The 27,460-nt window shown below is 46.1% G+C and overlaps 1 protein-coding gene across 3 annotated transcripts in view; it reads right to left on the bottom strand.

Moving 5' to 3' along the window:
* The window catches only part of DUS2 (dihydrouridine synthase 2), a 47,600-nt gene that overhangs the window by 10,024 nt on the left and 10,116 nt on the right, over nucleotides 1–27,460 (bottom strand). For 2 of the 3 annotated variants that reach the window (XM_038772743.1, XM_038772742.1), the window contains exons 5-13: nucleotides 26,982–27,025; nucleotides 25,288–25,348; nucleotides 20,426–20,473; nucleotides 12,403–12,468; nucleotides 12,140–12,210; nucleotides 5,603–5,689; nucleotides 4,816–4,984; nucleotides 2,240–2,361; nucleotides 1,162–1,305 (exon numbers count right to left, since the gene is read on the bottom strand). In XM_038772743.1, coding sequence (XP_038628671.1) covers nucleotides 1,162–1,305; nucleotides 2,240–2,361; nucleotides 4,816–4,984; nucleotides 5,603–5,689; nucleotides 12,140–12,210; nucleotides 12,403–12,468; nucleotides 20,426–20,473; nucleotides 25,288–25,348; nucleotides 26,982–27,025 — 812 coding nt within the window. The remainder of the gene's footprint in view (nucleotides 1–1,161; nucleotides 1,306–2,239; nucleotides 2,362–4,815; nucleotides 4,985–5,602; nucleotides 5,690–12,139; nucleotides 12,211–12,402; nucleotides 12,469–20,425; nucleotides 20,474–25,287; nucleotides 25,349–26,981; nucleotides 27,026–27,460) is intronic. The other variant, XM_038772744.1, reaches the window with a different exon arrangement.

The following is a 27,460-nucleotide window of genomic DNA, read 5'->3' as shown; positions in this document are numbered from 1 at the left end:
AGAGCCAAAAGCCGTTTAGCAGTTCTTGCCCTGTTAGGGCAGGCCCCCACTAGGTGGGGGTGGGAGGAGGGGAGGCTTCATGAGCTTCTCAAGCCTCAGCAGTCTGAGATGTCCCATTGGCAAGAGAGCAGCTGAAGTCTCTTTCCTCCCACTCCTACCCGCTGCAAGATCAGTCTCATTGGGAAGTTTCCGGAAGACAATTCCCTTATTTTCATTCAAGTTGGTTTGGCTCTTGGGATGCAGCTCAGCCCAAGATGGAGATGTGCTGTCAGCCAAGGTTGGCTGCCAACCTTTCTCATTTCTCTCAGACTCCTGGGTCCCAGAGGGTGAGGAGCGATGCCCAGATATGAATTCCTATTGAATTAAAGGCCAAGTGGTCCCTAGGGATAAGTCAAGCACATGGCTCCTGGATAGCCTATCTAGCCATTACTATGGGACATAGAATATTTTACAAGAAATGAAAAAGTTGGAAAAAAGGTAGCTGCAGAAAGGAAAAAGGAAGAGCCAAAAGTAGTATCGGTATGGAGAGAGCCCAGGGACAATCAAAGCTTGGCAACTGTGGCCTAAGAGAGAAGACGGGAAGATGTCTGTGGGGACAGAGAATGTCTCTCCACTGAAAATCTCTGAGTGGAATCCCACTCCTCTTCCAACGAGGAAGGTCCAGAGAGGGGTAGCTGAGGGCACCAGATGTGGAGCAGAAAATGAAGGAATTTTTGGGTTTTGCCACGGAAACCCAAGGCCCCTGGGGAAATGAAGTAGACTCTTCAGCCTCAGAACATTTTTTGCCCACAAATGGGGATGGGGGCCAGGGGAGGAGCGTCTGAGAGGAAAGTTTAGAGAGGTCTCACAGAACTTTTTCTCAGCAGAAAGCCTTCACTGTTCACACAAGTTTTCAGAAAACACAAGAGCAAAAACACACCTTCTGGTGTTATTCCAGACTTTGGGAGCCTAGAAGGAAACCCTGGAAAGCCTTTTCTCCAGGGTCTCAGGAGCATTTGTTTCTGATATCAGATTGCCCTGGAATTTGGTGCCATCAAGCTCCTGGAGAAAAAGCTACACAAGCCAGCAGAGGGCAGTGGAATAACGGCTAAAGAAGATGAGGGGCAGGATTTGGCAGAGAGCTCGCACAGTCAGCACAGGGGCGAGCTTCCTTGAACTTACTTGTCAAATTTAACTGCCATCTCTATCACATCTGCATCATCCATTTGGCCGTCATCTTCCTGCACTGTGGCCTCATGCAACACCCTTTTGGCTGCCAGCTCTGCAGTCACTTCCTCATAGAAACTGTCCAATTCGAACACTTCACTGCGGAAAACAACGCCTTCTCTTCAGCATTCGCAAGGTAATCGAGCCAAAGCATTTATAATGGGGGCAAATACCCTAAAATGTTCCAAGCCCACAGGGCTGGACATCGTGACCCTAGATGCTGAAACTTCATCAACTCCTTGGTCCAATGAGATCACAGCTTAAATTGCAGTCAGAATTAAGAAATGTTTTTACTCTTAGTGCCACTAAGAGGCAGTGCCAAGCAACAAGACTGGCTTCTTCACATAAAACGAGCCGTGAATGCCCCTGATTCTCTTACCGTTGTGCTACAGTCCTGCTTGGAGGAAAACCGCACAGGCCGAGAGCTTGGGCCAGGTTATGACACACCCCAGGTCCCCATTTCACGAGTGGAGGCAGCAGGGCTGACTAACGAAGTTTTTAAGCACCCAGGCCAGGACCGAGACAGGGGCCAAGCGGGAAATCAGAATGGCGCTAGGCCTTGCTGGGCCCTGGATCTTCAGCCACGCTAAGCACTCTGAAGTGCCCCAAGGTGTTCGCCGGCATCCCGGGAGCTTTGAAGAGCTTCCTCTTTGGCGTTACCATAGGCATTCATGGCACTAACTGACAGACCTTCAGGTGAGCTAAGCTGGATTTTAGGAGTCTATTAAACCCGGGAAAAATCCGCAAGCACCACTTCTGGATTATCCCTTTCCAGCTGTGCCCCGCTAGTGAACGCTCAAAGCGAATATCAGGGGTGCTGAAAGGTCCAGGACAGGTGATCAGCGAGAAAGTTAAGGATGTTGGACGGTACATTCATAACCCATGAGTATGCATCCCAAGTAGGGAAATGGCGCCTTCAACATCCTTTGTTGCCGACAAAATACTGGGCTGGATGAACCACTCACCTGAGACAGTATGGCATGGGTTCTTGGTATACAAACCCACTGACCCGACCCCTTGCAGAACTGCTCACCAGATATTCTGAGAAGACTGTGCTGCATGTAGTTTTTTCCCCAAGGGGCTTTCTAGCTGTTCTCTCAGCATCTGACACAAACAGTACTTGGTGTTGATGTAGTGATTGTCGAACCTCACTGCCTGAAGGGAAAAACCACAAAAAATGAGCTGCAGATGTGGGGAAACTTTAAGGAGTAACAGAGAGCTCCTCTATTTAACCAGCTGGGCTTTGATTTGCAAATGATAAATTACTTATTCATATTAATGTCCCTCCCACCACCCCCAGACTGTACCTCGTTATGGGCAGGGAATGTATCTGCTAATTCTACTGTACTCTCCCAAGTGCTTAGTATAATGCTCTGTGCATAGTAAGCGCTTGATAAATACCACTGACTGATTGAGCTCATGTGTTGGGGACTGAGCAAGCTTGCTTTGCTGCATTTTAAATAATATTAAGGGCCCAGGTAAGTTCTGCACACCTTCCGGGCACCCACTAAACACTTGCGCACTGACAGCCACTAGGCAAGTCTCTGGGAAAGATTTTCTTGAGCAACAGCATAGACCAATTGCTTAGAGGCAGCACCCACAACCTAAAACAGAAAGCTCACAAATCCAGGGAGAAGATGAAGTACCAGTGGCACCCCAGCTGAATGCGCCTTCCGACTTGCTCCTGACTGAGGGCTATCTCCTACACGGACGATGAGCGAGCCCATTCGCCAGAAGCCCCCGTAAGCATTCAAGCCCAGGGGCCAGGCTGACCTCTGGCAGCCAGGTGTGAGCTACAGAAAGGAAGTGGAAAATAATGATGAGGAGACCTAGAGAACAAGCTCTCTCCTCACCAGCTGCCTGGGGTTTCCGCACCTGAGCCAGCAGCATCACTCTTTATGAAGGAAGTGCGGAGCTAGAGAGAGACAGCCATAGCCACTCACGCCCTGAAAAGGAACCCAGCAGTGGGCAGCAGCTCACAGAGGCACAGAACTCTTGCTGTTCAACTAGAGTGTGCCCCACCTTGCAGGATGAGGAGTAAGGGGTGGGCAGAAGGGAACAGAAGCAGAGTGGCTTAGTGGATAAAACACAGGCCTGGGAGTCATCATCATCATCAATCGTATTTATTGAGCACTTACTGTGTGCAGAGCACTGTACTAAGCGCTTGGGAAGTACAAGTTGGCAACATATAGAGACAGTCCCTACCCAACGGTGGGCTCACAGTCTAAAAGGGGGAGACAGAGAACAAAACCAAACATACTAACAAAATAAAATAAATAAAATAAATAGAATAAATAGGGTTCTAATTCCGGCTCCACCACATGCCTGCTGTGTGATCTTGGGCAAATCACTTCACTTCTCTGGGCTTCAGTTTCCTCATCTGTAAAATGGGGATTAAGAGTGGGAGTCCAATGTGGGACTGGGACTGTGTCCAACCTGATTACCTTGTATCTACCTCAGTGTTTAGAACAGTGCTTGGCACATAGTAAGTGCGTAACAAATGTCATTATTACTATTGCTGTTATTATGATTATTATTATCACTCAAAATTAGTTTTCAGCAGATTTCACCTAGCTCCTGTATTGAGCTTTTCTCAACTTGACTGTATGCCCCCTTCCAAATCCATCCTCCAGCTGGCCCAGAAGTAGATGACCCCAGAGTAAAAACTTCCCTTTCCCAAGTGACGGATGGGGCTAAGAAGCCACTCTGGCTCAGTACAAGTGACTGAGCTTGGGGGCCTGGGGACCACCTCAAAGCTGCCTTAGCCCCCATGGAGCTCCTGGGCAACGTGGTGGAGTCAATGAGGTAAAAGGGCTGGCATTTTCCATGTTAACCAGATTTTCCGGTGTTACAGCATCTTTAATCACTCCCAGCCTTCACTCTAAATTCTTCCAGTTACAAAACTAATTTCAGTGGCTCAGAACCATCCACTGCTATGACCAAATTGGGTTACCAGAAAGGTAACTGGGAAGCAATGTGGCCCAGTGGAAAGAGCCTGGGTCAAAGAGTCCGAGGACCTGGGTTCTAATCCCAGCTCTGCCACTTGCCTGCTGTGGGATCTTGCGCCTGGGCCTCAGTTTCCTCATCTGTAAAGTGGGGCTTCTCTCTCCCTCCCCCTTAGACTGAGAGCCCCATGTGGGACAGGGACTGTGTCCAACCATCTACTCCAGGACTTAAGACAATGCATGGCGCACAGTAAGCACTTAACAACTACCATATTAAAAACAAAAAAAGGCCAAAGACAAGGTCAAAATCCCCCCTTTTTCAAATCCAACACACCACCATAAAGAGTTGAAAGAAACTGTCTCTCATCCTGAATTGACGAGAGTCACTTCAGTAAGCATCTCTGGAGGTGAGCAGATTAAAAAAAAAATCTTTCCTCTTGGAGCTCTGCACAGTCAGGCGAGGGTAGGGAGGGGAGAGGAAACAGCAGTTCCATGATGGGTGTTTCCCCAACTTTAGGGAGCGGGGAGAAGCAAAGTTTAGAAACCTCGGACCTCTTCCTAAATAACAATGAAAAATGCAAGGAGAAACAGAAAAGACTCAAGCTGCAGCTGGCAACCTGCCCATCTGGCTGTTGCTTGACATTTAAGAATAGAGGAGACTTACATATTTGATATATTCTTTCATGACCTTTTCCAGGGGTTGCAGGCCCTCCTTTCTAAAGATGGATGGATTCCACATGGCCGCACGGGCCACCATCACCGAAGAGGCAGCTGTCGCTTGCCGGAAGGCTTCTATATCCGAATACTCTTTAATGTAGTCATGAGACCCTCCGCTGCAATCCAACACAGTTAAGTCACAGCTGTTCCTACTCATTAAGCCAAGGCCACAAAAAACCAGCACTGGTTGAACTCATAACCCACATAAGATCATAAGAGTGTCGTCAATTTGAAAAACGGTGGCAGAAACGTCAACTAAGAGGGGGTGGGTGGGACTTCTATGTCCACTAGTTGAGTCTTTGGGTTCAGTTTTGACATGTGGGGTCCCAGGGTCCTGCATGAATCACCAATTCACCAATGGATCAGGAGCAGTTGGCATGTAACACCTCAAATTAGGCTTCCAGTTCTATCACCTGCTGTTCCCTGAATTGTGGATTTTGGAAAACCTTCATCACATGACATTTCTGTTTTGAGTGCCGAAACAAACCAAAAAAAGGCAATAAGTTTTTACAAAGGTCCATAATGCCAAGAGAAGGGGAGTGAATGGGTCAGAAATGCACACCATTTCTGCTTCCTAGAAGCAACTTTTTGAAAAAGTACCTAATTTTGTGACCGTGCCAGGCATGGGCATCCTTTCTGCCACCCTCAAGGGTCGTTCTTGTGCCAACCACTCGCCTGGACAGTTCTTCGACCGTGTTGATCATCACTCAGGATCGTGTTGAATGGCAACTTACTTGGCTATTACTGGGATAGAGATGGCTTCAGCGATGGCTTTGATAACATCACAGTGGACGGGATGTTGGGGCCTTTCTTCCTCCTTCCTTTGCAACGAGAGAGCACAATTCTGAAACTGTCATTTCATTAACTGCCATTTCATTAACTGCCAGATGGCGGACTCATCCTACTCCTGGGACAGAGCTGGAAGCCAGTTGTGCTTATATCCCCCAAACTAAAAACAGCAGCAAGGTGGGCTAGTGGCTGGTGGCTAACATTTTTCATTATTTTTCATTTGGTTTCTGGGCTGTAGATGAAAGATCTTCAGACGATGCCTGGAAAGACTTTATTATTACTATTATATGTGTTATGTCCATACTCTGTGTCAAGCACTGTTTGAAGCACTGGGGTAGAGTCAAGTTAATCAGGTTGGACACAGTCCCTGTCTCACATGGGTCTCACTCTAAAGGGGAGGCAAAACAGGTAGGTATTTACTCCCCATTTTACAGATGAAGAAACTGAGGCCCAGAAATTAAGGAACTTGCCCAAGGTCACACAGCAGGCAAATGGCAGAGCTAAAATCAGAACCCAGCTCCTCTGACTCCCAGGCCCAGGCTTTTTCCACTAGGCCATGCTGCTTTTCCTGTAAGCTCCTTGTGGGCAGGGAACGTGTCTACCAACTCTGTTGTACTGTACTTTCCCAAGGGCTCAGTACAGTGCTCTGCACACAGTAAGCACTCAGTAAATACCACTGGTTGACTGACTGATTCTCCAGCAATGTCACCTGCTCATCTCACCTCCATAACCTCAACTCTTCCCTGGCCGGTACTTTTCACCTCTTGTGCCACATGGTAAGTTGATGTTTCCATCTCCACCTGTGCCTCCTGGAGAATGCAACTTTCAGATAGTAGTAGTAATAGTAGTAATAATAATATTTACCAAGCACTTACTATGTGTGCAAAGCACCATATTAGGCGCTGGGGAAGAAATATATGGATAAGTTGGAGACAAGATATCTGGCCCCTAAGGGGCAAACAATCTAAGAATGGGGGGAGGGGGGTGGTTGGCAATAGACATGTAAGGAAAGGAGCACAAACATACAAAAGACAAAGAGGAAGACATACGTCAAAGCAGCAGGGTGCCGGGCTCCCACAGCAGATATATTTCAGATAAAGATCTCTACTTAGTATCATGACTACTACAGTATTACTATTACTACTACTACTCCATGACCACTACCATGTAGTAGATGCAGCGTGGCCTAGTGGGTCAGAAGGACTTGGGTTCTAATCTCGGCTATGGTACTTGTAGGCTATGCTCTCGGTCCCACTGCTACCCGAAGTTCTTTGCCTCTCCCCTTCCCTCCTGTCTCGGAAAAGCTGCTGAGCTCATGGGGGCCTCCAGCGTGGGTGGGGCGGACTAGGGTGAGGATTTCCCGGCCTGAATGGCATGGGGTGGGCAGTCCGAGTGGTGAGGGTCTGGCTTCACTCAAGGTAGGGACCCTGCTCCCGGGTCCTTGGCCTTCTGGAGATAGGCATTTGACTTCACTTCTCTGTGCCTCAGTTACCTCACCTGTAAAATGAGGGTTATGACTGTGGGAAAGGGACTGTGTCCAACCCCATTATCTTGTAAACTTGGGTGGGAAGGGGCCATGGCTTAGTGGATAGGGCACGGTCCTGGGAGTCACAAGGACCTGGGTTCTAATCCCCGCTCTACCACATGTCTGCTCTGTGACCTTGGGCAAGTCACTTAACTTCTCTGGGCCTCGGTTACCTCATCTGGAAAATGAGGATGAAGAGTGTGAGCCCCATGTGGGACAGGGACTGTGTCCAACCCAATTAACTTGTATCTACTTCAGTGCTTAGAACAGTGTTTGGCACATAGTAAGCACTTAACGATTATTATTATTATTGTACCTACTTCAGCACTTAGTACAGTGTCTGACACAAAGTAAGCACTTAAATACCATGAAAGATAAAAAAAAAACCCCCAAAACTATTCAAAGAGAAACTATTCAAGCTTATGGCTTACTAGACTGTAAAGTCCTTGTGGGCAGGGACTGTTGTCTAACCAACTCCATTCCATGGTACTCTCGAGGAAGTGCTCAATAAATACCATTGATTGATTGACATGCAATTGTACTAGGTTTTTTTTTTGTTTTATTTGAGGCTTAGGAGTTAGATGTAAGAAACCCTTCTGTTCAGAACACTGCTCTTCATTCTAGGCTATTTGCAAAGACCTTAGTACTAGAGCAGGGGTCTGCAACCTATGACTGGCAAGCCAGGGCTTGTTCTCCTTGGAACCAAATATGGCTCTCAAGACGGTGGGGGGGCGAGGCATTTAAAACTGCCACCCAGGGACTCGGCCTAAGGGGAGGAGGGAATCGGCAACCAACGGCTAGCTTGGGTTCTTGTGCCGAGACGGACAGGTGGGTGCCCATCTCCAGAAGGCCATGGACCGGGGTCCCCACTTTGGGTGGAGCCAGAACCCCGCCGCTCAGACCTCCCGCCCCCGCCATTCAGGCTGGGGAATCTTCACCCCAGTCCGCCCCACCCGCCCTGGAGACTCTCACGGGCTCAGCAGTTTTTCCGAGACAGGAGGGAAGGGGAGAAGCAGGGGGCTGCGGGCAGGAGCGAGAGCAAGAGCAGGTCTTAGACACCCTCCATGAGGCCCTGGGAAGATCCCCCCATCTCCCTGAACTGCACAGCCCCAGAGACTTTGTTGCAGTCCCCGCGGGGGACAGGCTTCTATCCTCCACTGATGGCATCCAGGCAGCAGGGAGGGACTGCACAACAACTGTTTACGCCCGGTGGTGTGGGCACTGCCCTCTCGTATTCCTGAGGCTAGGGGAGGAGAGGTGAGGGGAACAGACTAAGTGCAACCTATGCCGGCCCATCGTGCCGCTCCTCCCACAGCCTCCCTTCCTTCGCTGGCAAAAACAACACGAAGTGCACTGACATCATCACACTATGCTGTGGGTGTAATGACGTCGTGTGGGGGCCCTATAAATCCAAGTCGCCTTGGAAAAACTAACAGCCCTTGGGGGTGGAGGGGTTTGAATCTGGCCCAGCTGCTCCCCAGTAGGCACTGAAAAGGGGTGGAGGGTGAGGCATTTAAAACTGTTAGATTTACAACAGAGCCCACTCTGTTAACGTATGTTTAAATTGCGATTGGCTCTTTGTGCACCAACTGCTCCAGGGTTAGGCTCTTTTGCCCCAAAATGTTGTCGACTCCCATACTAGCTGTCCTTCCCTGCCACACCAAAATGTTGTTTCCCGATTTCCTCTCCTACCCTACATATAGTTGGTAGAGTCTGCACAGTAAAGTACCCACAAAACGAAACATTTTTCCACAGGCAAAGGAGCAAGGGTCAGTTCGTGAGGAATACAGGACAGGCTCAAACTTCAGTAAGAGGAATGAGTAGCTGTTTGGCTGACTGGTATTTGAGCCCTGAGAGAGTGCTGGGTGCTGTTCAGTCCTCAGACTACAGAGAAAAATCTATGGAGTGAAAACCCTCTCTTGGAGAATACAATACAATTCTCTAGGGAAAAGGTGAAACATTTGTCAAGCAGAGATGAGCCTCCAGAAGGTCCGGAGACCTGAGGACAGTGATGAAGAGCAGGTCAACCCAAACGGCCAAGGATAGGGCAAACTACCTAAAAGCCTCCCTGAGGACAGAATACATTTTCCAAGAAACACGAAACGTTACCAAGAACTGAAATGACCCTGGAATTGATGGATTTTAAGCGGAGGTGGAGAAAGGGTGGGAGCCACATTGGCTTGCTCACTTTACAAATTAGTCACAAATGACATCTATTGATTTCCTATTTAATTACATTACTCCAGTTCAAGCACACTCCTCAAGTACCAATGCCATGACAGAAAATGCCTGTTGTACCCAGATGCGTATCAAGCACTTTCAGTTGAGAGCCAAGGCAACAGTGTAACATTTCAAAATGATATGCAAAAATATTCCAACTAGTCATCCCTAGGAATCACTGTTCTTAAGGGAGGGATGGAAGGATTGTGAACGAACCAAAACCTTCTAAGGGTGAAAATGAGAGGGTCAACAAAGCAAAATATTGCTGTGATTGTAATAACCTTAGGTTACTAGACCAATTGTTAGGTTAATCAAAATGTAGTCTAAACTGAAATGTGTTAGATTTTCCTGTCAGAATGCCAACTGGAAATCTAGTCTAACACCACATCTATTATAGAAATATTTATTATTTCTACCAGGCTCTCTCATATGCAGTACCATCATGAATCATTATAGGGCTCAACACATTTCTCCTCTTTGGGATACAATCCCACTGGGTATTATCATCATTATTATGATTATCAGTTATCTTTAAAATAAAATAAATAAAATAAATAATGGTATTCATTAAGCACTTACTATGTATCAAGCACTGTTCTAAGCGCTGGGGTAGATACAGGTTCATCAGGTCGGACACAGTCCCTGTCCCGCATGGGCCTCAAAGTCTAAGTAGGAGGGAGAACGGGTATTGAATCCCCATTTTGCAGTTGAGGAAACTGGGGCACAGAAGTTAAATCAAGTTAAGGTCAATAAGTTGAGGTTGCTGTTTGACCTTTGTTATGCACAATGTAATAAAACATTCCATGTGAAAGCAAAATATTTCTCACTACTTAGGAAGACAGCTAGGGTAGCATTGTCAATTACAAATACAACATACTCAAGCACCACATGATAAAGTTACTCCAAAGTTTTAATCATTTTTGTGATTCAGAATGGTAGTTCTTTAGCACAAATAAACTCTTCTTTTCCTTTGCGGATTATGGATAGTGCTTAAAGGAGAAAGCTGATATGCCCTCTGCTTTGTGGGTACCTTAGATATGAAGAAGTATCACATTCCATCTCATCTCTGGGGAACCTGACTGTTCACAGGACTCCCCTTAAAGACTCACTCCACACAGGTTTCAGAAACTTGTCGAAACAAAAATCAATTACTCAGTCATTTGTATTTACTGAGTGCTTACTGTGTGCAGTGCACTGTATTAAGCGCTTGGAAGAGCAATCAGAGTTGGTAGACCCATGGGCTTTAAAGCACTCAATCACCTTGTCCCCGCCTACCACAGCCTGCACACTTTGCTCCTCTATTGCAACCTTCTCATTGTACCTCGATCTACTCTCTCGCCACCGACCTCTCACTCATGTCCTGCCCCTGGCCTGGAATGCCTCCCTATTCAAATCCAACAATTACTCTCCCCACCTTCGGAGCGTTATTGAAGCCACTTCTCCTCCAAGACACCTTCCCTGACTATGCCCTCCTTTCCTCTTCTCCCACTCCCTTCTGCACCACCTTGGCTCGCTCCCTTTATTCATCCCCACTCCCAGCCCCACAGCACTTGTGTACATATCTGTCATTTTATTTATTTATATTAATGTCTGTCTCCCCCTCTAGACTGTAAACTTGTTGTGGGCAGGGACTGTGTCTGTTATATTGTACTCTCCTAAGTGCTTAGTAAAGTGCTTTGCACACAGTAAGTGCTCAATAAAATATGACTAAGTGACGTTCACTAACCATAACGAGCTTGCAGTCTTGGGGCGGCGGGGAGGATGTGGGTACAGACATTCATATAAATGAATAAATTACGGATATGTACATGAGTGCTGAGGAGCTGAGGGAGGGATGAATAAAGGGTGAAAATTCAAGTGCATTTGCTCAAGAAGATTTTGAATGTTGAGAACAACTAAAATATTCTAAGGTGGTAATAACCTGGGCAAGAGAGATGGAGGTGGACAGAGAAACCACAGCCTGCCCCTCCCTTCCACTAGAGCCTGGAGCCTAAGTGGGGGCTGTCTAGATAGTCAATGGGGTGACCAGGAATAATGAAGTCTGCCTGAACTCTCTGTCTCAGTATCCATTTTAAACTCAATTCTCCCATAACACGTGTTTTCTCTATGATTTTTGAATAGTATGCTGTTCAGGAATCTAATCAGATAGGGTGTGACGTAGTGTTGAAAGAAATGATTGTGCTCCTACTCACAGCAAAGGACATGGAATACTACTTTGTTTTCCCTGGCCCATGGCTCACCAATGATCTAGCAGTCAATCAATCATATTTACTGAGCACTTACTGTGGGCAGAGCACTGTACTAAGCACTTGGGAGTACACTAAAATACAGCTGGTGCCCACAAGGAGCTTATAATCTATTGATGATGGCATTTACTCAATGCTTGCTATGTGTCAAGCGCTGGAGTAATTATGAGTTAATCAGATTGGACACAGCCCGTCCCAAAATGGAGTCTAAGAAGGAGAGAGAATAGGTATTGTGTCCCTGTTTTACAGATAAGGAAACCAAGGCCCAGAAGTGAAGAGACTTGTCCAAGGTCACACAGCAGGCAAGTGGCAGAGCCAGGACTAGAACCTGGTGCAAGAGGCTTGTCTTGATGATCGAGCTTGGTAAGACCAGATGTCAGGGAGCTGAGTTTTCATCTGAAGCTGGCCAGTTCAAGGTTTAAGGGAGCAGGAAATACCTGCCTCTCAGCAGTAAGAAAACCACCACAAGTCCCCTTTCCCAAGCAACTCACCTCCCATGGATCGCGATGGCGGCTATGCCTGTCTTTTCTATCCGTTTAACGAGGTCCAGCGTGTCCTTGAGCTGAAAAGAACCACAAGGGAGGAACACGTTTCACCTGGGCAAAGGTCACTGTCAACTGATTAACTCAAAATGAGATTCCAACCCCTTCGTCCTTGCTTCCACCCTGTGCGCTGATAAGGAAAACATCCATCCCTTTAATCCACTTTCATTATAAGCAGACGGGGGTTTCAGAAGGCAAGAAACCATAATTACCGATGGCAGAATGCGAATCTTGCAGGTCACCGGCTTGCAAATCCCTTTAACGAGAGTACTTAAAATCTGTACAAAGGGAAGAAAGCAATGATTTTAAGTAGCAGCTCAAGGACATCTCATTTCCTTTAGGAATAAAAGCTGATTACCCACACAACATCATGTATATCCCAGCATCTATAGATTTTTCTTGGTCTTTTTCTCTATTTCTTACAGAGGCCGTTCTTGTACCTTCCCAGGACAAAGGGAATGGGCAAAAAGGTTATGCAGGCTTCCCCCGAGAAGTTCCTAAACTACAGCCTCCTTTCCTTGCATTTTACAGTGTCTTATAAACAGCAGTCAGTCAATACAGATTATTAATCTCACCCCTCAGATGAGGAACCTCAGGCATAATAAATTCAAATGCCTTGCTCCAGTGAGCTGGCTAAACCACAGTAATCTCTGCTTAGTTTTTTAGCCCAGTGTTCATGTGCTAATCTGGGTCTTTGTTTCTACATAATGCAGCAAGAGTAGAAATGGTTCTTCAACATGGAGAATATCAATAAAATGAGGCTTGGAATAAGCAATCGATCAATCATACCTATTAAGCGCTGTATGCAGAGCACTGTACCAAGCGCTTGGGAGAGTACAATATAATAGAGTTGGTAGACACGTTCCCCATCCACAAGGAGTTTCCTTAATAACTGTATTATTTAAGAGCTTATTATGAGCAAAGTACTGGGGTGGATACGAGATAATCAGGTTGGATCCAGTCCCATGGGGCCAGGTGCAAGGGAAAATCAGAGAAGCAGAAACATGCAACTCAAAGCTGTTTTGGAAAGTTTCAGGAAAACAAACACAGTACAAGAGCCACAAGCATTTAGAGGTGAGACAAGGGGACATATTTCTATAATAATTCAAAATGGAGATCCTTTCTCAAGGAGCATCAAGCCAAACAAAGCTGTCCCTCACAATCTGGGGAACAAGAAAGGGAGGCAGAGTGCAGGGAACGTGGCCTCTGAAAGAGAAGCTTTCACTGAGGATGTGTTCTACGAAAAACTAGGGATGTGAACATTTTCTGGCTCCCTGATTCTACTAAGTGCTGGGGTAGATATAAGATAATCAAGTCCTACATGGGACTCACAGTCAAATTAGGAGGGACAACAGGTAATAAATCCCCATTTTACAGCTGAGGAAACTGAGGCATAAAGAAGTGAAATGACTCGCCCAAGGTCACACAGCAGGCAAGAGGCAGAGCCAGGATTAGAACACGGGTCCTCTGACTCCCAGGCCACGTTGCTTCAAGGCTGGGGGAACAGTAGGCGCTAGACAACATTAGCAGGAGACTTGAGAGCAAGGTACAATTAGAAGGCACAATGAGAAGCAGCATAGCCAAGTGGATAGAGCATGGGCTTGGGAGTCAGAGGACGTGGGTTCTTTTTTTTTTATGGCATTTGTTTAAGCCCTTACTATCAATCAATCAGTCGTACTTATTGAGCGCTTACTGTGTGCAGAGCACTGTACTAAGCGCTTGAGAAGTACAAGTTGGCAACATATAGAGACAGTCCCTACACAACAGTGGGCTCACAGTCTAAAAGCTATTCTTAGTGCTAGGGTAGATACAAGGTAATCTGGTTGGACACAGTCCCTGTCCCACATGGGGCTCACAGTCTCATCCCCCACCTGACAATTGGCGGAGCTGGGATATGAACCCATGACCTCTGACTCCAAAGTCCGTGCTCTTTCCACTGAGCCACGCTGCTTCTAATCAGTTCCTCCACTTGTCTGCTGTATGACCTCAGGCAAGTCACTTAACTTCTCTGTGCCTCAGTTACCTCATCTGTACAATGAGGACTGAGACTGTGAGCCCCAGACATAAGACATAGACTGTGTCCAACCCGATTAGCTTGTATCTACCCCAGTGCCTAGTGCAGTGCCTGGCACATAGTAAGCGTTTAATCAATACCATGAAACAAAATTGGAAGGTAAGCTTGGGAGGAACAAAAGAGAATGAGCTGGGGAATAGTAGGGGAAGAGAGCAGATATGTAGGAGGGGGGAGCTGATGGACAGCCTTGAAGCTAATTATGAGGAGTTTTTGCTTCATGTGGAGGGACATGGGGAGCTAGTAGAGTGCTTGGGGGACTGGAGAGATGTGTGTTGAGCAATGCTTCAGGAAGATGAAATGTACAGCAGCGTGCACTGTAAATTGTTGTGGAGAGGCAGGCCAGAGGCAGGAGACTGGTGAAGAGACAGAAACAACAGTCGAACTGCAATATGAACAGAGCTTGTCTCGGAATGGGAGCTGTTTGGGTGGAGAAGGAGGAGTGAATCTGGGAGATGTTGTGGAGGAAGAGCCAGCAGGATTTGGCAGCAGACTGAATATGAGTTGAAGGAGAGAGAGGAGACAGGGATGTCGATGAGGTTGTGGGCTTTTGGGATAAGGAGGATAGGCAAGTCAGGAGTGGATTTAGGATGGAAGATGAGTAGTTCAGTTTCAAACATACTGAGTTTGAGGTGCCAGCAGGACATCCAAGTGGAGATGTCCTGGAGGCAAGAGGAGATGCGAATTTCAGATTAGATTATCTGTAGTATTATTAAAAAAAAAAATCACGCAAGGCCAACAGAAAAGAACCCACTTCAGAACATTTTACAGTCTAAATAGTTCATTTTAAACCACTTCAATGCATTAGTCAATTATGCATGAATCATAAAAAGTACTCTCCTTTAAGAGGGCCCTTTTCAAAATTCAAGAGTGGAATTTTCAGAGGCCTTCTTGTATCTGGGAGCGACAATCTGGGTGCAAATGAGTTGCTTCCGAGAAAGTGCTCACCAATTCTGCCCCAAACTACTCCCTTGTTTTTCCTTAAATGGAGGGTCAAGTAGCCAAATGAAGATGCAAGTGGATTTCTTCCAGACCGGGGTCCAATCAAGAAGAAAATGGACCTTAAAATTTGGCCTCTATATTCTGGATAGAAGAAGAAAAATAATTGCAGCTGCTGAGAAACCATGGTAACCATGTAGTTCCACTGCAAATCCACCAATCGGTGAATGGTATTTACCGAGAGCTTACTGTGTGCAGAGCACTGTATTAAACACTTGGGAGAATACAACTGCGTAGGCAGACATGATCCAACTAGAAGAGGAAACAGACATTAAAACAAATTACAGATGGGTAACTATGTAAGTTAGTGCTGTGGGGCTTGGGGAAGGGATGGATTCACACCCAAGTGCACAGGTGATGCAGAAGGGAGGGTTTAGACAGGAAAGCGAGAGCTTAGTTAGGGCTTATTTCCCCTTAGCAGTCTCTTGGAGGAAATATGATTTTAGTAGGGCTCAGAAGATGGAGACGGTGGTGGTCTGCCTGTTGTATATGAAAGTGGAGGGTATTCCAGGACAGAAGGAAGATATGAGCAAGGGATCAGTAGCAAGAAAGACGAGATTGAGGCACAATAAGTGGGTTGGCTTTAGAGGAGCCAAGTACGCAGGTTGGGTCGTAGTAGGAAGTCAGTAAGATGAGGTAGGAAGGGGAGAGCTGTCTGCCTTAAAGCCAATAAGGAGTTTCTGTTCGATGAGGAGGTGGTTGGGCACCCACTGAAGGTTTCTGAGGAGTGGGGAGATATGGACTGAAAGGTTTTTCAGGAAAATGATCAGGACAGCAGAGTGGAGTATGGACTGGAGGGGGGAGAGAGAGGAGGCAGGGAGGTCAGTGAAGAGGATGATGCAGTAATCAAGGTGGGCTATTATAAGGCTTGGATCAGCATGGCAACAGTTTAGATACAGAGGAAAAGAGCAGATTCTAAAGATGTGAAGATAGAACTGATGGGATTTTGTGATAAACTGAACATGTGCGTTGAATGAGAGATGAGTTGAGGATAACGCCAAGGTTACGAGCTTGTGAGACGGGAAGGGCGCTAGTGCTGTCTCATGATAGGAAAGTCATGGGGAGGGCAAGAACATGAGGAATTCTGTTTTGGAAACCCCAATAGCTATTGAATGGGAAGCTGAAACTGGGAAACCAAAAGCAGGGAGGGCCAAGGAAGTGTTTTAAAACACCTGGGGAAGCAAAGCTTTAGACAATGTTGGCATCCCAGTTAGAAACTGGGAATCGGTTGCAGAGGCTAGGCCAGCATGGCATACTGCTACCAAGAAAGGAGCGGATTCCGACCAAAATCTTCATAAGGGACGAGAGACAAGGTGGCCAAAGGAAAAACATCACCAGGCCCTGCAAGCATTAAGCATAACAAATACAACAAGGGACAGCCATTTTGTGTGCATGACGTGACCAGAACTGTGGATCCCACATTTACCTATTCAGCCATAGATGCTCATGGATGAATTTCACCGTCAGTGGTGTCTTCTTCAAATACGCTGGATGGCTACATGCAATCATTTCATCAGAGGAAAATGAAGCCCCCTGCTCAGGAATATGAATTACTGACTACCAACTCTGGTATACTGTATTCGTCTAAGCCCTTAGTACAGTGCTCTGCACACAGTAAGTACTCAATAAATACCACGGATTGACCTGTCATGTCTCACAGCCCAGTACTTTCTTGCTACAGGCTGTGGAACTTAAGTGCTCTAGTTTTCCCAAGTGGTTTTTCACTTCTTTTCAGTCAAGAATGACTCACATCAAATTCCCCAGATTCTCTCTGCCTCCAACAATGAAGTTTGGTTTCATTTTAAATTTTTAGTTCAGTGGGGTGGCCTCTAGAGAGAAAGAAAACTCATTTTCAGGAAAACCCAAGGGGCCAAACAATTATGGCTGTGTCACCCCTATATACTTCATCCTATTTATTGCACAAACGAAAAATTCCAGGTCAGTGCCATCAACTCTTAGTTTTAGCTCTTTTCAAATGGACAAAGCTTTGAGAGGAAGGAGCCCAGGAGTTTGCTTTTTTCATTTAAAGGCAGCAATGCTGCAGTTCCCATTATTCATTTAATGTAATGTAACAAGAGCTTATTCTAACTGCTGGGGGCTACAACCCCAAGCCTTTTCTGCCAAGAGCCATTACCAGATTCTATCTATTCATATTCCTAGGGGAAGTCAAGCTAAATTTTCAGCAGTCTTTTTGTTCTTACTCTTCTACCTCTACCCTCAATATTCCAGGGAACTCATGACTTCCATGAGGATGACTCCCAAATCTACCTCTCTGGCTTCAAATGGCCAACTAATCTTCAATCCCACAGCTCCTCATATTATTATTATTACTACTACTACTACTAATAATAATAATAATTTGTGGCATTTGTTCTTGACTCCAGGACATCTCCACCTGGATGTCTCACCAGCACCTCTAACTCAGCCTGTCTAAATTTCATCTTATCTTCCCTCCTGAGCCCACTCAGCATGGCCTAGTGGAGAAAGTGGGGGTGTGGGAGTCAGAGGACCTAGGTTCTACTCCCAGCTCTGTCACTTGTCTGCTGTGTGACCTTGGGCAGGCCACTTCACTTCTCTGTGCCTCAGTTTCCTCAACTGTAAAACAAGGATTAAATCCTACTCCTTCCTACTTAGACTGTGAACCCCATGTAGAACAGGGATTGTGGCCAATCTGATAAACTTGTATCTACCCCAATGGTTAGAACAGTGCTTGACACGTAGTACGTGCTTAACAAATACCACAAAACAAAGAAAGCACTCCTCCTCCTAACTTTTCCATCTCTATTAATAACACCACTACCCTCCCTGCCCAGAAGCCCACACTTTGGGGGTCATCCTCAACTCCACACTGTCTTCCAGTTCTCATAGGCAATCAACTGCTAAATCCTGCCAATTCTTCCACAAAAACATTTCCCAGCTTCACCCCTTCCTCTTCACCCAAACAACCACCACCCTGGTCCAAGATTTTGTCATATCCCACAGACCAATACTCTCCCAGTCTTCAAAGCCCTACTAAAATATCTCCTACAGGAAGCCTTCCCTGACTAAGCTCTCACCTCATCTGCCCTATTTTCCCTCCCTACTGCCTCACCCATGCACTTAGGTACACACCCCACCACTACCCCCACATAATTTATGTACACATCCTTACACTTGGCTGCTTCCCTTAGCTGCAATTTATTTTAATGTCGGAATCCCTGGCTAAACTCTGAGAGCAGGCATCATGTCTACCAACTATACTGAACTCGCTCAAGTGTTTAGTTCAGTGTTCTGCACAAAGTAAGCCCTTAATAAATATTACTGATTGATTCACTTAGTGACTGTCATATCAAGGTTAGATTTTTCTGTCAGCCTCCTCGCTGTTCTACCTGCTTCCAGCTTCACCCCACTTCAGTCTAGACTCCACACTGCTGCTCAGAGCATATTCTGGGAAGTCCACTTGGCGCCCGACTCTCCACTCCTCAAAAATCCCCCAATGGCTACCCATCTTCCTCCGCTTTAGGTAAAAATTCCTCACAGTTGGCTTCAAGGCTCTCTGCCAACTTTTTTCACCTTACATATTGGCTCTCTTCATTCACTACTCCCCCAACTTCCATTCTTCACTCCTCTCAAGATTACCTTCTAGCCCATATCACCCCTCCTTCACCCTCCGCCTCCAAGCCCTCTCTCATGCTGTTCCCCTGACATGTAACTCCCACCCCACAACTCAGATTTGCCCGACTGTAAGTCTCCTCATATTCAGTGTTCCTAAAATCTCACCTGCTCCAATTAATTCCCAACTCCTAGTCACATCACTCCAATAGCCACCCTTCAAACGTATGTATTTATATTAATGTCTGCCTCCCGCTCTAGACTGTAAGCTCCTTGTGGGCAGGGAATGTATCTATGAACTGTTATATGGTACTCGCCCAAGCTCTGCACAAAGTAAGCACTCAATAAATATGACTGATTGATGTATTTAATTTATCTTGGGCACCTATGTACATATGGTACATTTGTCATTACAATTATTTACTCAACTGCTTTATTCTGATCTACTTATACTACCACCCGCTATATCCTTGTTCTTCCTCTTGTTCCCACTATTTGTACATCATTTTTATCTGCTTATCTCCCTAGTTAGATTGTAAACTCCTTGAGGGCAGAGGGGGCACTCTTGCTTCCACTGTACTTTTCCAAGTGCTTAGCACAGTGCTTTGCACTCTGAAGGTTCTCAATAATACCACTGATTGAGTCTAAGAATGCATTTGACACTGAACTGGCATCTTCTTGGCCCCAACACAGAACAGACCAAATTATTTCAAACTACTTATGGATCTTGAAGGGAATCATCTATAATTCATACAAGTCTCCCACACAGGTACTGAAGAAGGTGGCTGTTGGGAAGGGCCCACCATTAAAATCATATAATCTGGAACAAGGAATAGGTTGCTTATGCTCATACATTCCTATTCTCTTCTCAAATTGCCCATCCACCTCCACATCAAAGAAAAACCCTTCACCATTGGCTTTAAAGCACTCCATCACCTCACCCGCTCCTACCTCACCTTGCAACTCTCCTACTACAACCCAGCCCACATACTTGGCTCTTCTAATGCTAACCTTCTCAATGTGCCTCCATCTCACTTATCTTGTCGCCGACCACTCGCCCACGTCCTACCTCTGGCCTGGAACACTCTCCTTCCTCAAATCCAACAGACAGCAACTCTGCCCCACTTCAAAGCCTTACTGAAGGCACATCTCCAGGAGGCTTTCCCTAAGCCCCCACTTTCCTCCTCTCCACTCCCTCCTGCGTTGCCCTAACTTGTTCCCTTTGTTCTTCCTCCCTCTCCGCCCCACTGCATTTACATATATATCTGCAATTTATTTTTTTATATTAATGTCTGTCTCCCCTGCTCGAGACCGTAAGCTCATTATAGACAGGTAATGTGTCTGTTTATTGTTGTATTGTACTCTCTCAAGTGCTTAGTAGAGTACTCTGCACAGAGTAAGCGCTCAATAAATATGACTGAATGAATGAATGTTGGTAGACATGTTCCCTGCCCACAACGAGCTTGCAGTCTAGGGGGAAGACAGACATTACTATAAATAAATACATACATGTGAAGGGTGGTTGTTGGGGTGACGTGACTAGAAGCTGGGAATAACAGAAGTGAATTACTTACCATTTCAATTTTATCTGGATTAGACAGCAATGCTGCTCCCATTCCTCCCTAAGGAAAAAAAAGTACAACAAAAGAATTACAGAGTGAAACTTTCCTGAAACTAGTAAGTCTTATCAGTAGAATGACAGACAACCTTTCACAGAAACCGAGAAACCGAGGCATCGAGATGGGATGGGATCTGACCCAAGTTCTCCCAACAGCAAAGGAGACAAGGATCTCCAAGTCTCATTCTATTGTGTGGTAGAATGAGGTTTCTGACCCTGCTGAAATCAGAAGCCACTGGAAAAGCGGTGTAGGTCAGTCAGTCAGTCAGTCAGTCAGTCATTCGTACTTATTGAGTACTTACTGTGAGCAGAGCGCTGTACTAAGACCTTGGGAGAGTACAATACAACAATAAATGGACACATTCCCTGCTCACGAGCTTAGAACATAGAGGGGGAGACAGACAGTAATATAAATACAGATATGTACGTAAATGTCATGGGGCTGGGAATGGGGGTGAATAAAGGGTGCAAGTCAGGGTGACGCAGAAGGGAATGGGAGAAGAGGAAAGAAGGCTTAGTCAGAGAAGTCTTCTTGGAAGAGCTATGCCTTCAAAAAGATTTTGAATGAGCGGAGAGTCACTGTCTGTCAGATTTGAGGAGGGAGAGCATTCCAGAACAGAGATAAGACATGGGCGAGAGGTTGGTGGCGAGATAGATGAGATTGAGGTACAGTGAGAAGGTTAGCATTAGAGGAGCAAAGTGTGTGGGCTGGGTTGTAATGGGAGAGTAGCGAGGTGAGGTAGGAGGGGGCAAGGTGATTTGAGTACTTTAAAGCCAATGGTGAGAACTTTCTGTTTGATGCCGAGGTGGATGGGTGACCACTGGAGTTTCTTGAGGAGTGGGGAAACATGGCCTGAATGCTTTTGTAGAAAAATGATCCAGGGAGCCGAGTGAAGAAGGGACTGGAATGGGGAGAGACAGGAGGCAGGGAGGTCAGCAAGGAGGCTGATTCAGTAATCAAGGTGGGATAAGGATAATTCTTCAGATTCATTTATTCATTCAATTGTATTTATTAAGCGCTTACTGTGTGCAGAGCACTGTACTAAGCACTTGGGAAGTACAAGTTGGCAACATATAGAGATGGTCCCTACTGAACAACGGGCTCACAGTCTAGAAGGGGGAGACAGACAACAAAACAAAACATGTGGCCAGGTGTCATCAGAATAAAGGTAAAGCTAGATGCACATCATTGACAAAATAAATAGAATAGTAAATATGTACAAGTAAAATAAATAGAGTAATAAATCTGTACAAACATATAAACAGGTGCTGTAGGGAGGGGAAGGAGGTAGGGCGGGGGGGATGGGGAGGGGGAGAGGAAAAAGGAGGCTCAGTCTGGGAAGGCCTCCTGGAGGAGGTGAGCTCTCAGTAGGGCTTTGAAGGCAGGAAGAGAGCTAGCTTGGCGGACGTGCGGAGGGAGTGCATTCCAGGCCAGGAGGAGGACGTGGGCCGGGGGTCAACGGCAGGACAGGTGAGAACGAGATACAGTGAGGAGGTTAGCGGCAGAGGAGTGGAAGGTGCGGGCTGGGCTGTAGAAGGAGAAAAGGGAGGTGAGGTAGGAGGGGGCGAGGTGAAGGAGAGCCTTGAAGCCGAGAATGAGGAGTTTTTGCCTGATGTGTAGGTTGACTGGTAGCCATTGGAGATTTTTGAGGAGGGGAATAACATGCCCAGAGCATTTCTGCACAAAGATGATCTGGGCAGCAGCATGAAGTATAGATTGAAGTGGGGGGAGAGAGGAGGATGGAAGATCAGAGAGGAGGCTGATGCAGTAATCCAGTAGGGATAGGATGAGAGATTGAATCAGCAGGGTAGCAGTTTGGATGGAGAGGAAAGGGTGGATCTTGGCGATGTTGCGGAGGAGAGACTGGCAGATTTTGGTGATGGATTGGATGTGAAGGGTGAACGAGAGAGGAGAGTCGAGGATGACACCAAGGTTGCGGGCTTGTGAGACGGGAAGGATGGTAGTGCCGTCTACAGTGATGGGAAAGTCAGGGAGAGGGCAGGGTTTGGGAGGGAAGATAAGGAGTTCAGTCTTGGACATATTGAGTTTTAGATGGCGGGCAGACACCCAGATGGAGATGTCCTGAAGGCAGGAGGAGACACGAGCCTGAAGGGAGGGAGAGAGAGCAGGGGGAGATGTAGATTTGGGTGTCTTCAGCGTACAGATGATAGTTGAAGCAATGGGAGCGAATGAATTCACCAAGGGAGTGAGTGTAGATAGAGAACAGAAGGGGACCAAGAACTGACACTTGAGGAACCCCTACAGTAAAGGGATGGGAGGGGGAGGAGGAGCCCGCAAAGGAGACTGAGAATGAACGGCCGGAGAGATAAGAGGAGAACCAGGAGAGGACGGAGTCTGTGAAGCCAAGATTGGATAGGGTGTTGAGGAGAAGGGGGTGGTCCACAGTGTCGAAGGCAGCTGAGAGGTCGAGGAGGATTAGGATAGAGTAGGAGCCGTTGGATTTGGCAAGCAGGAGGTCATTGGTGACCTTTGAGAGGGCAGTTTCGGTGGAATGTAGGGGACGGAAGCCAGATTGGAAGGGGTCGAGGAGAGAGTTGGCGTTGAGGAATTTGAGGCAGCGGGTGTAGATGACTCGTTCAAGGAGTTTGGAAAGGAATGGTAGGAGGGAGATAGGGTGATAACTAGAAGGGGAGGTGGGGTCAAGAAAGGGTTTTTTTAGGATGGGGGAGACGTGGGCATGTTTGAAGGCAGAGGGGAAGGAACCAGTGGAGAGTTAGCGGTTGAAGATGGAAGTTAAGGAGGGGAGAAGGGATGGAGCGAGAGATTTCATAAGATGAGAGGGAATGGGGTCAGTAGCAAAGGTGGATGGAGTAGCACTTGAGAGGAGGGAGGAGAGCTCATCTGAGATATCAGATATGCTTGCTAAATGCCCCTGGGCTACGCAGTCTGGAACAGACCCCTCTGAGTTGCTGTGTTAATCCCTTACCTGGGATTGGAGCACAGTCATTTCTGCAATTCAATCCAAATGAATCACATCAAATGCAACATCATAAATACTACCCACGTTTAAACCTTTAGAGGAGAGACGTGTGAATCGCCAACTTAAATTAAAATGCTTCCTCTAAATGGGTTTCTCTAGAACAAAGGAGGCTGTATCACTCTTCACATCAATGATTGCTTGGGTTGACAACTGACTGTCAACGCCTTGACATTCACTAAGTTACTGTGCCATAGGTTTGACGTCAACCTGGTGAAAATGACCTCCTCTCAAAGTAACCATTGCTGGGGTCTCCGTTTTTGTAAATTCACCAGGGAAGTAACTCCCCACTTCCTCTTCAGCTCCTGTGGCTTTCGTCTTTCTTGTCCCATTGGAGTGTAAGCTCTTTGTGGGCAGGGACTGTATCACTTTGGACTGTACTTCCCAAGTTCCTAGTGCAGTGCTCTGCACCCTGTGGGCACTCAATGAATCCTATTACTACTATTACTAACCCCTGTCTCCATGCCCCGAACTCACCCTTCTTGCAGCTAGCAAGATCACAAAGCCAAACTGCCTATTCTTACAGAGGCTGGTCATCATCATCATCATCATCATCAATTGTATTTATTGAGCACTTACTGTGTGCAGAGCACTGTACTAAGCGCTTGGGAAGTACAAGTTGGCAACATATAGAGACAGTCCCTACCCAACAGTGGGCTCACAGTCTAAAAGGGGGAGACAGAGAACAAAACCAAACATACTAACAAAATAAAATAAACAGAATAGATATGTACAAGTAAAATAAATAAATAAATAAATAAATAGAGTAACAAATATGTACAAACATATATACATATATACAGGTGCAGTGGGGAAGGGAAGGAGGTAAGATGGGGGGATGGAGAGGGGGACGAGGGGGAAAGGAAGGAAGGGGCTCAGTTTGGGAAGGCCTCCTGGAGTAGGTGAGCTCTCAGTAGGGCCTTGAAGGGAGGAAGAGAGCCAGCTTGGCGGATGGGCAGAGGGAGGGCATTCCAGGCCCGGGGGATGACGTGGGCTGGGGGTCGATGGCGGGACAGGTGAGAATGGTCAGTAGTCAGCCAATCGTATTTATTGAGCACTCAGTGTGTACGGTGTTATACTAAGTGCTTGGGAGAGTACAAAATATAACAATATAACAGACACATTCCCTGCCCACAATAAGCTTACAGTCTAGAGGGGGGATGGACATTAATATAAATAAAATTACAGATCTGTACATGAGTGCTGTCGGGCTGGGGGGGTGGGTGAATAAAAGGAGCAAGTGAAGGCGATGCAGAAGGGAGTGGGAGCAGAGGAAGGAGGGCTTAGTCAGGGAAGGCCTCTTGGAGATGTGCCTTCAATAAGGCTTTGAAGGTGGGGAGAGTAACTGTCTGTCGGATATGAGGAGGAAGGGCATTCCAGGCCAGAGGCAGGACGTGGGCGAGAGGATGGTGGCAAGACATACGAGATCGAGATACAGTGAGGAGATTAGCATTAGAGAAGCGAAGTGTGTGGGCTGGGTTGTAGTAGGAGAATAGCGAGGTGAGGCAAGAGGGGGCGAGGTGGTTGAGGGCTTGAAAGCCAACATGTCATCTCATCCCATGACCCTATTTGCCACCCAAGCCAAAAACAGGACAGATGACAGACAGAAACTCATAGAATCTCAAGTGAAATAAACACGTATAAGGATTTGTCAAGCCCACAAAAGGTAAAGAGAACGGTAAAATCAACTTACCGTTGCCACCCAAGCCAAAAACAGGACAGATGACAGACAGAAACTCATAGAATCTCAAATGAAATAAACACGTATAAGGATTTGTCAAGCCCACAAAAGGTAAAGAGAACGGTAAAATCAACTTACCTGGATAGAAAATTTTTTCGGGCAGCCCATGTTAATATCAATGCCAGCTACGTCATTCTCCCTGGAAAGAAAAAACAAAGTATCAAACCAGGGTGAAGAAGACAAAGAGCAACAGAAGTAAAAGAGTAAGAGGAAGGGGCAGAGGAGTGAAAAAGAGGGCACTGTAGAGAGGTAGTGAGTATAAGTGCACACACAGGTCCATCGTTACATAACTGCCTACCAGGTGATGGCCTCAGCCCAAGTAACTGACCACATGTGCATTCTTGTGTGTGTGTGGACACATGCGTGCATGTGCGCACGCACACATATGCATGACTTAAGCACCATGTAAAAAAGCTGAAGATTTCCAATCAATTTCAGGAAAGAAAGAGCAAGAGAAATAAGCTTGGAATTTCCAGAGAAACCAGATGAACAGGTTTTGACATTGCCTGACTTCTAAAAAAAAAGGTCCTTTCAGATCAGTAATAAACTGGAAAAGATCACAAGCTCAAAACACCTAACCAAATTTAGGGTTTTATTCTAACGGGGCAATAAAAGTAGTTTAGAATTGGCTATCAAACTAGAAAAAACAGTGCAGAAATCCAAGGACCATATTATTCGAAAACCACCACAAAGTTGTCATCTTAGAAATCATTATGGGATCAGTCTCCAAGCTCAAATGCTTCAGTGCTCTTTTAAGGAGGCCAGGAGGGAGGGCCTTAGTTTGAAGAACAGAGAAATCTGCTTGAAGGGGAGAAGAAGCATGTGAGTGAATGTATGTGAGAGAGAGACAGAGAGAAAGTGTGTGAGATGGCAAATCACTCTCGTGCACTATGTAAAATTGCTTTTCAGTTTTGAAGTAACAAGTGTGACAAGGAAATTTCCCAAAATCTAACTTCAATATGATTAAGTGATAGGATACCTTTGCTATTACCAGCCACAGAGTGTCAGAAACAGGTTCATGACCTTGAATTTTAATTGTTTTAATAGGGGTAGGTAGCTTCTTCCATACCAAAAAAGAATTAATCATTTTCAGCTTTTTCAAAGTGCAGCCTGCACTTAAACATGTAACCACATGAGTGGAGCATCCACAGGGATGAGTTTGACATGTATGACTCAAACCAATGAAGACCCTGTGGCCAGCACTGTGTATTATCTAGTTAATGGTACTATAAATGGAGAGCCACAAGGAATACTTGATTCAACCAGTAATTAATTCTGAAGCTGAAATAATAATGATGGTGCTTATTAAGCACGTTCCTATGTGCCAAATGCTGCACTAAGCACTGAGACAGAAACGAGATAATGAGATAGGACACAGTCCCAGTCTCACAGGCTATGGGGTACAGGGAGAACAGGTATTTTAACCCCACTTCACAGATGAAGAAACTGAGGCACAGAAAAGTTAAGTGACTTGCCTAAGGTCACACAACTGACAAGTGGCAGAGCCGAAATGAGACGCTTGGTTTCCTAACCTCCCAGTCCCCCGTGTTTCCCAAGAGGCCACACTGCTTCCGTAGTCAAAAACCACACCAACTTCCAGACCAATAATTAGTGGGTCAGAGCCACCAAATGTCATTCCCGTACCCGTGTGAAGGAACCTTGATCCTTTTGGTTTGGGTTTGCATGCACAACAAACTGCAAGTGGCCCATCACTGACTTTCAATGGGCCTAATGGCTAAGAGGAAAACTCCACCTGGCTGGGAAGAACTTACACAAACTTGGCGGCAGCAAGGGCTCTCTCGGCATCTGCTGTTCCCTAAGGGCACATAATGTGACATTAACCACAAGGCTGACACAAGCACACAGCCATTCTCAGTGAAGGGGTGGATCTGGTTACAATTCTTTTATAATGATAGGACATGACAAAAGGTATACTAGTAGGTCACAGATTTGGGGTGGATCAAAAAAACACCATTTGGAGGGCTAATTATCAGGTATTTTAATTTGGGTAAAAATGTGGTTTAAACTTCAGGATTATTTAATTTTAATTTTTATGATTCGGTTACAAGAAAATCTGCCCGGCAAGAATTCACTTGACAATATTCCTCTTGCCCAGCTTTTGCAAGTGACAAAAACGACTGAAGAGTTCAGTATTCCAGTTCCCTACAGGCACACCCAGAAACGTTAAACAACCTCATTTGATTGGACTCTTTCATCAATCCATACCCTACTTATTAGTGGATCCTGAGGA

This window comes from Tachyglossus aculeatus, chromosome X1 (genome assembly GCF_015852505.1).
Source record: "Tachyglossus aculeatus isolate mTacAcu1 chromosome X1, mTacAcu1.pri, whole genome shotgun sequence".
Classification (NCBI taxonomy): Eukaryota; Metazoa; Chordata; class Mammalia; order Monotremata; family Tachyglossidae; genus Tachyglossus; species Tachyglossus aculeatus.
The sequence above is the reverse complement of the archived record's forward strand: the minus strand, read 5'-3'. Positions and strand labels throughout refer to the sequence as shown.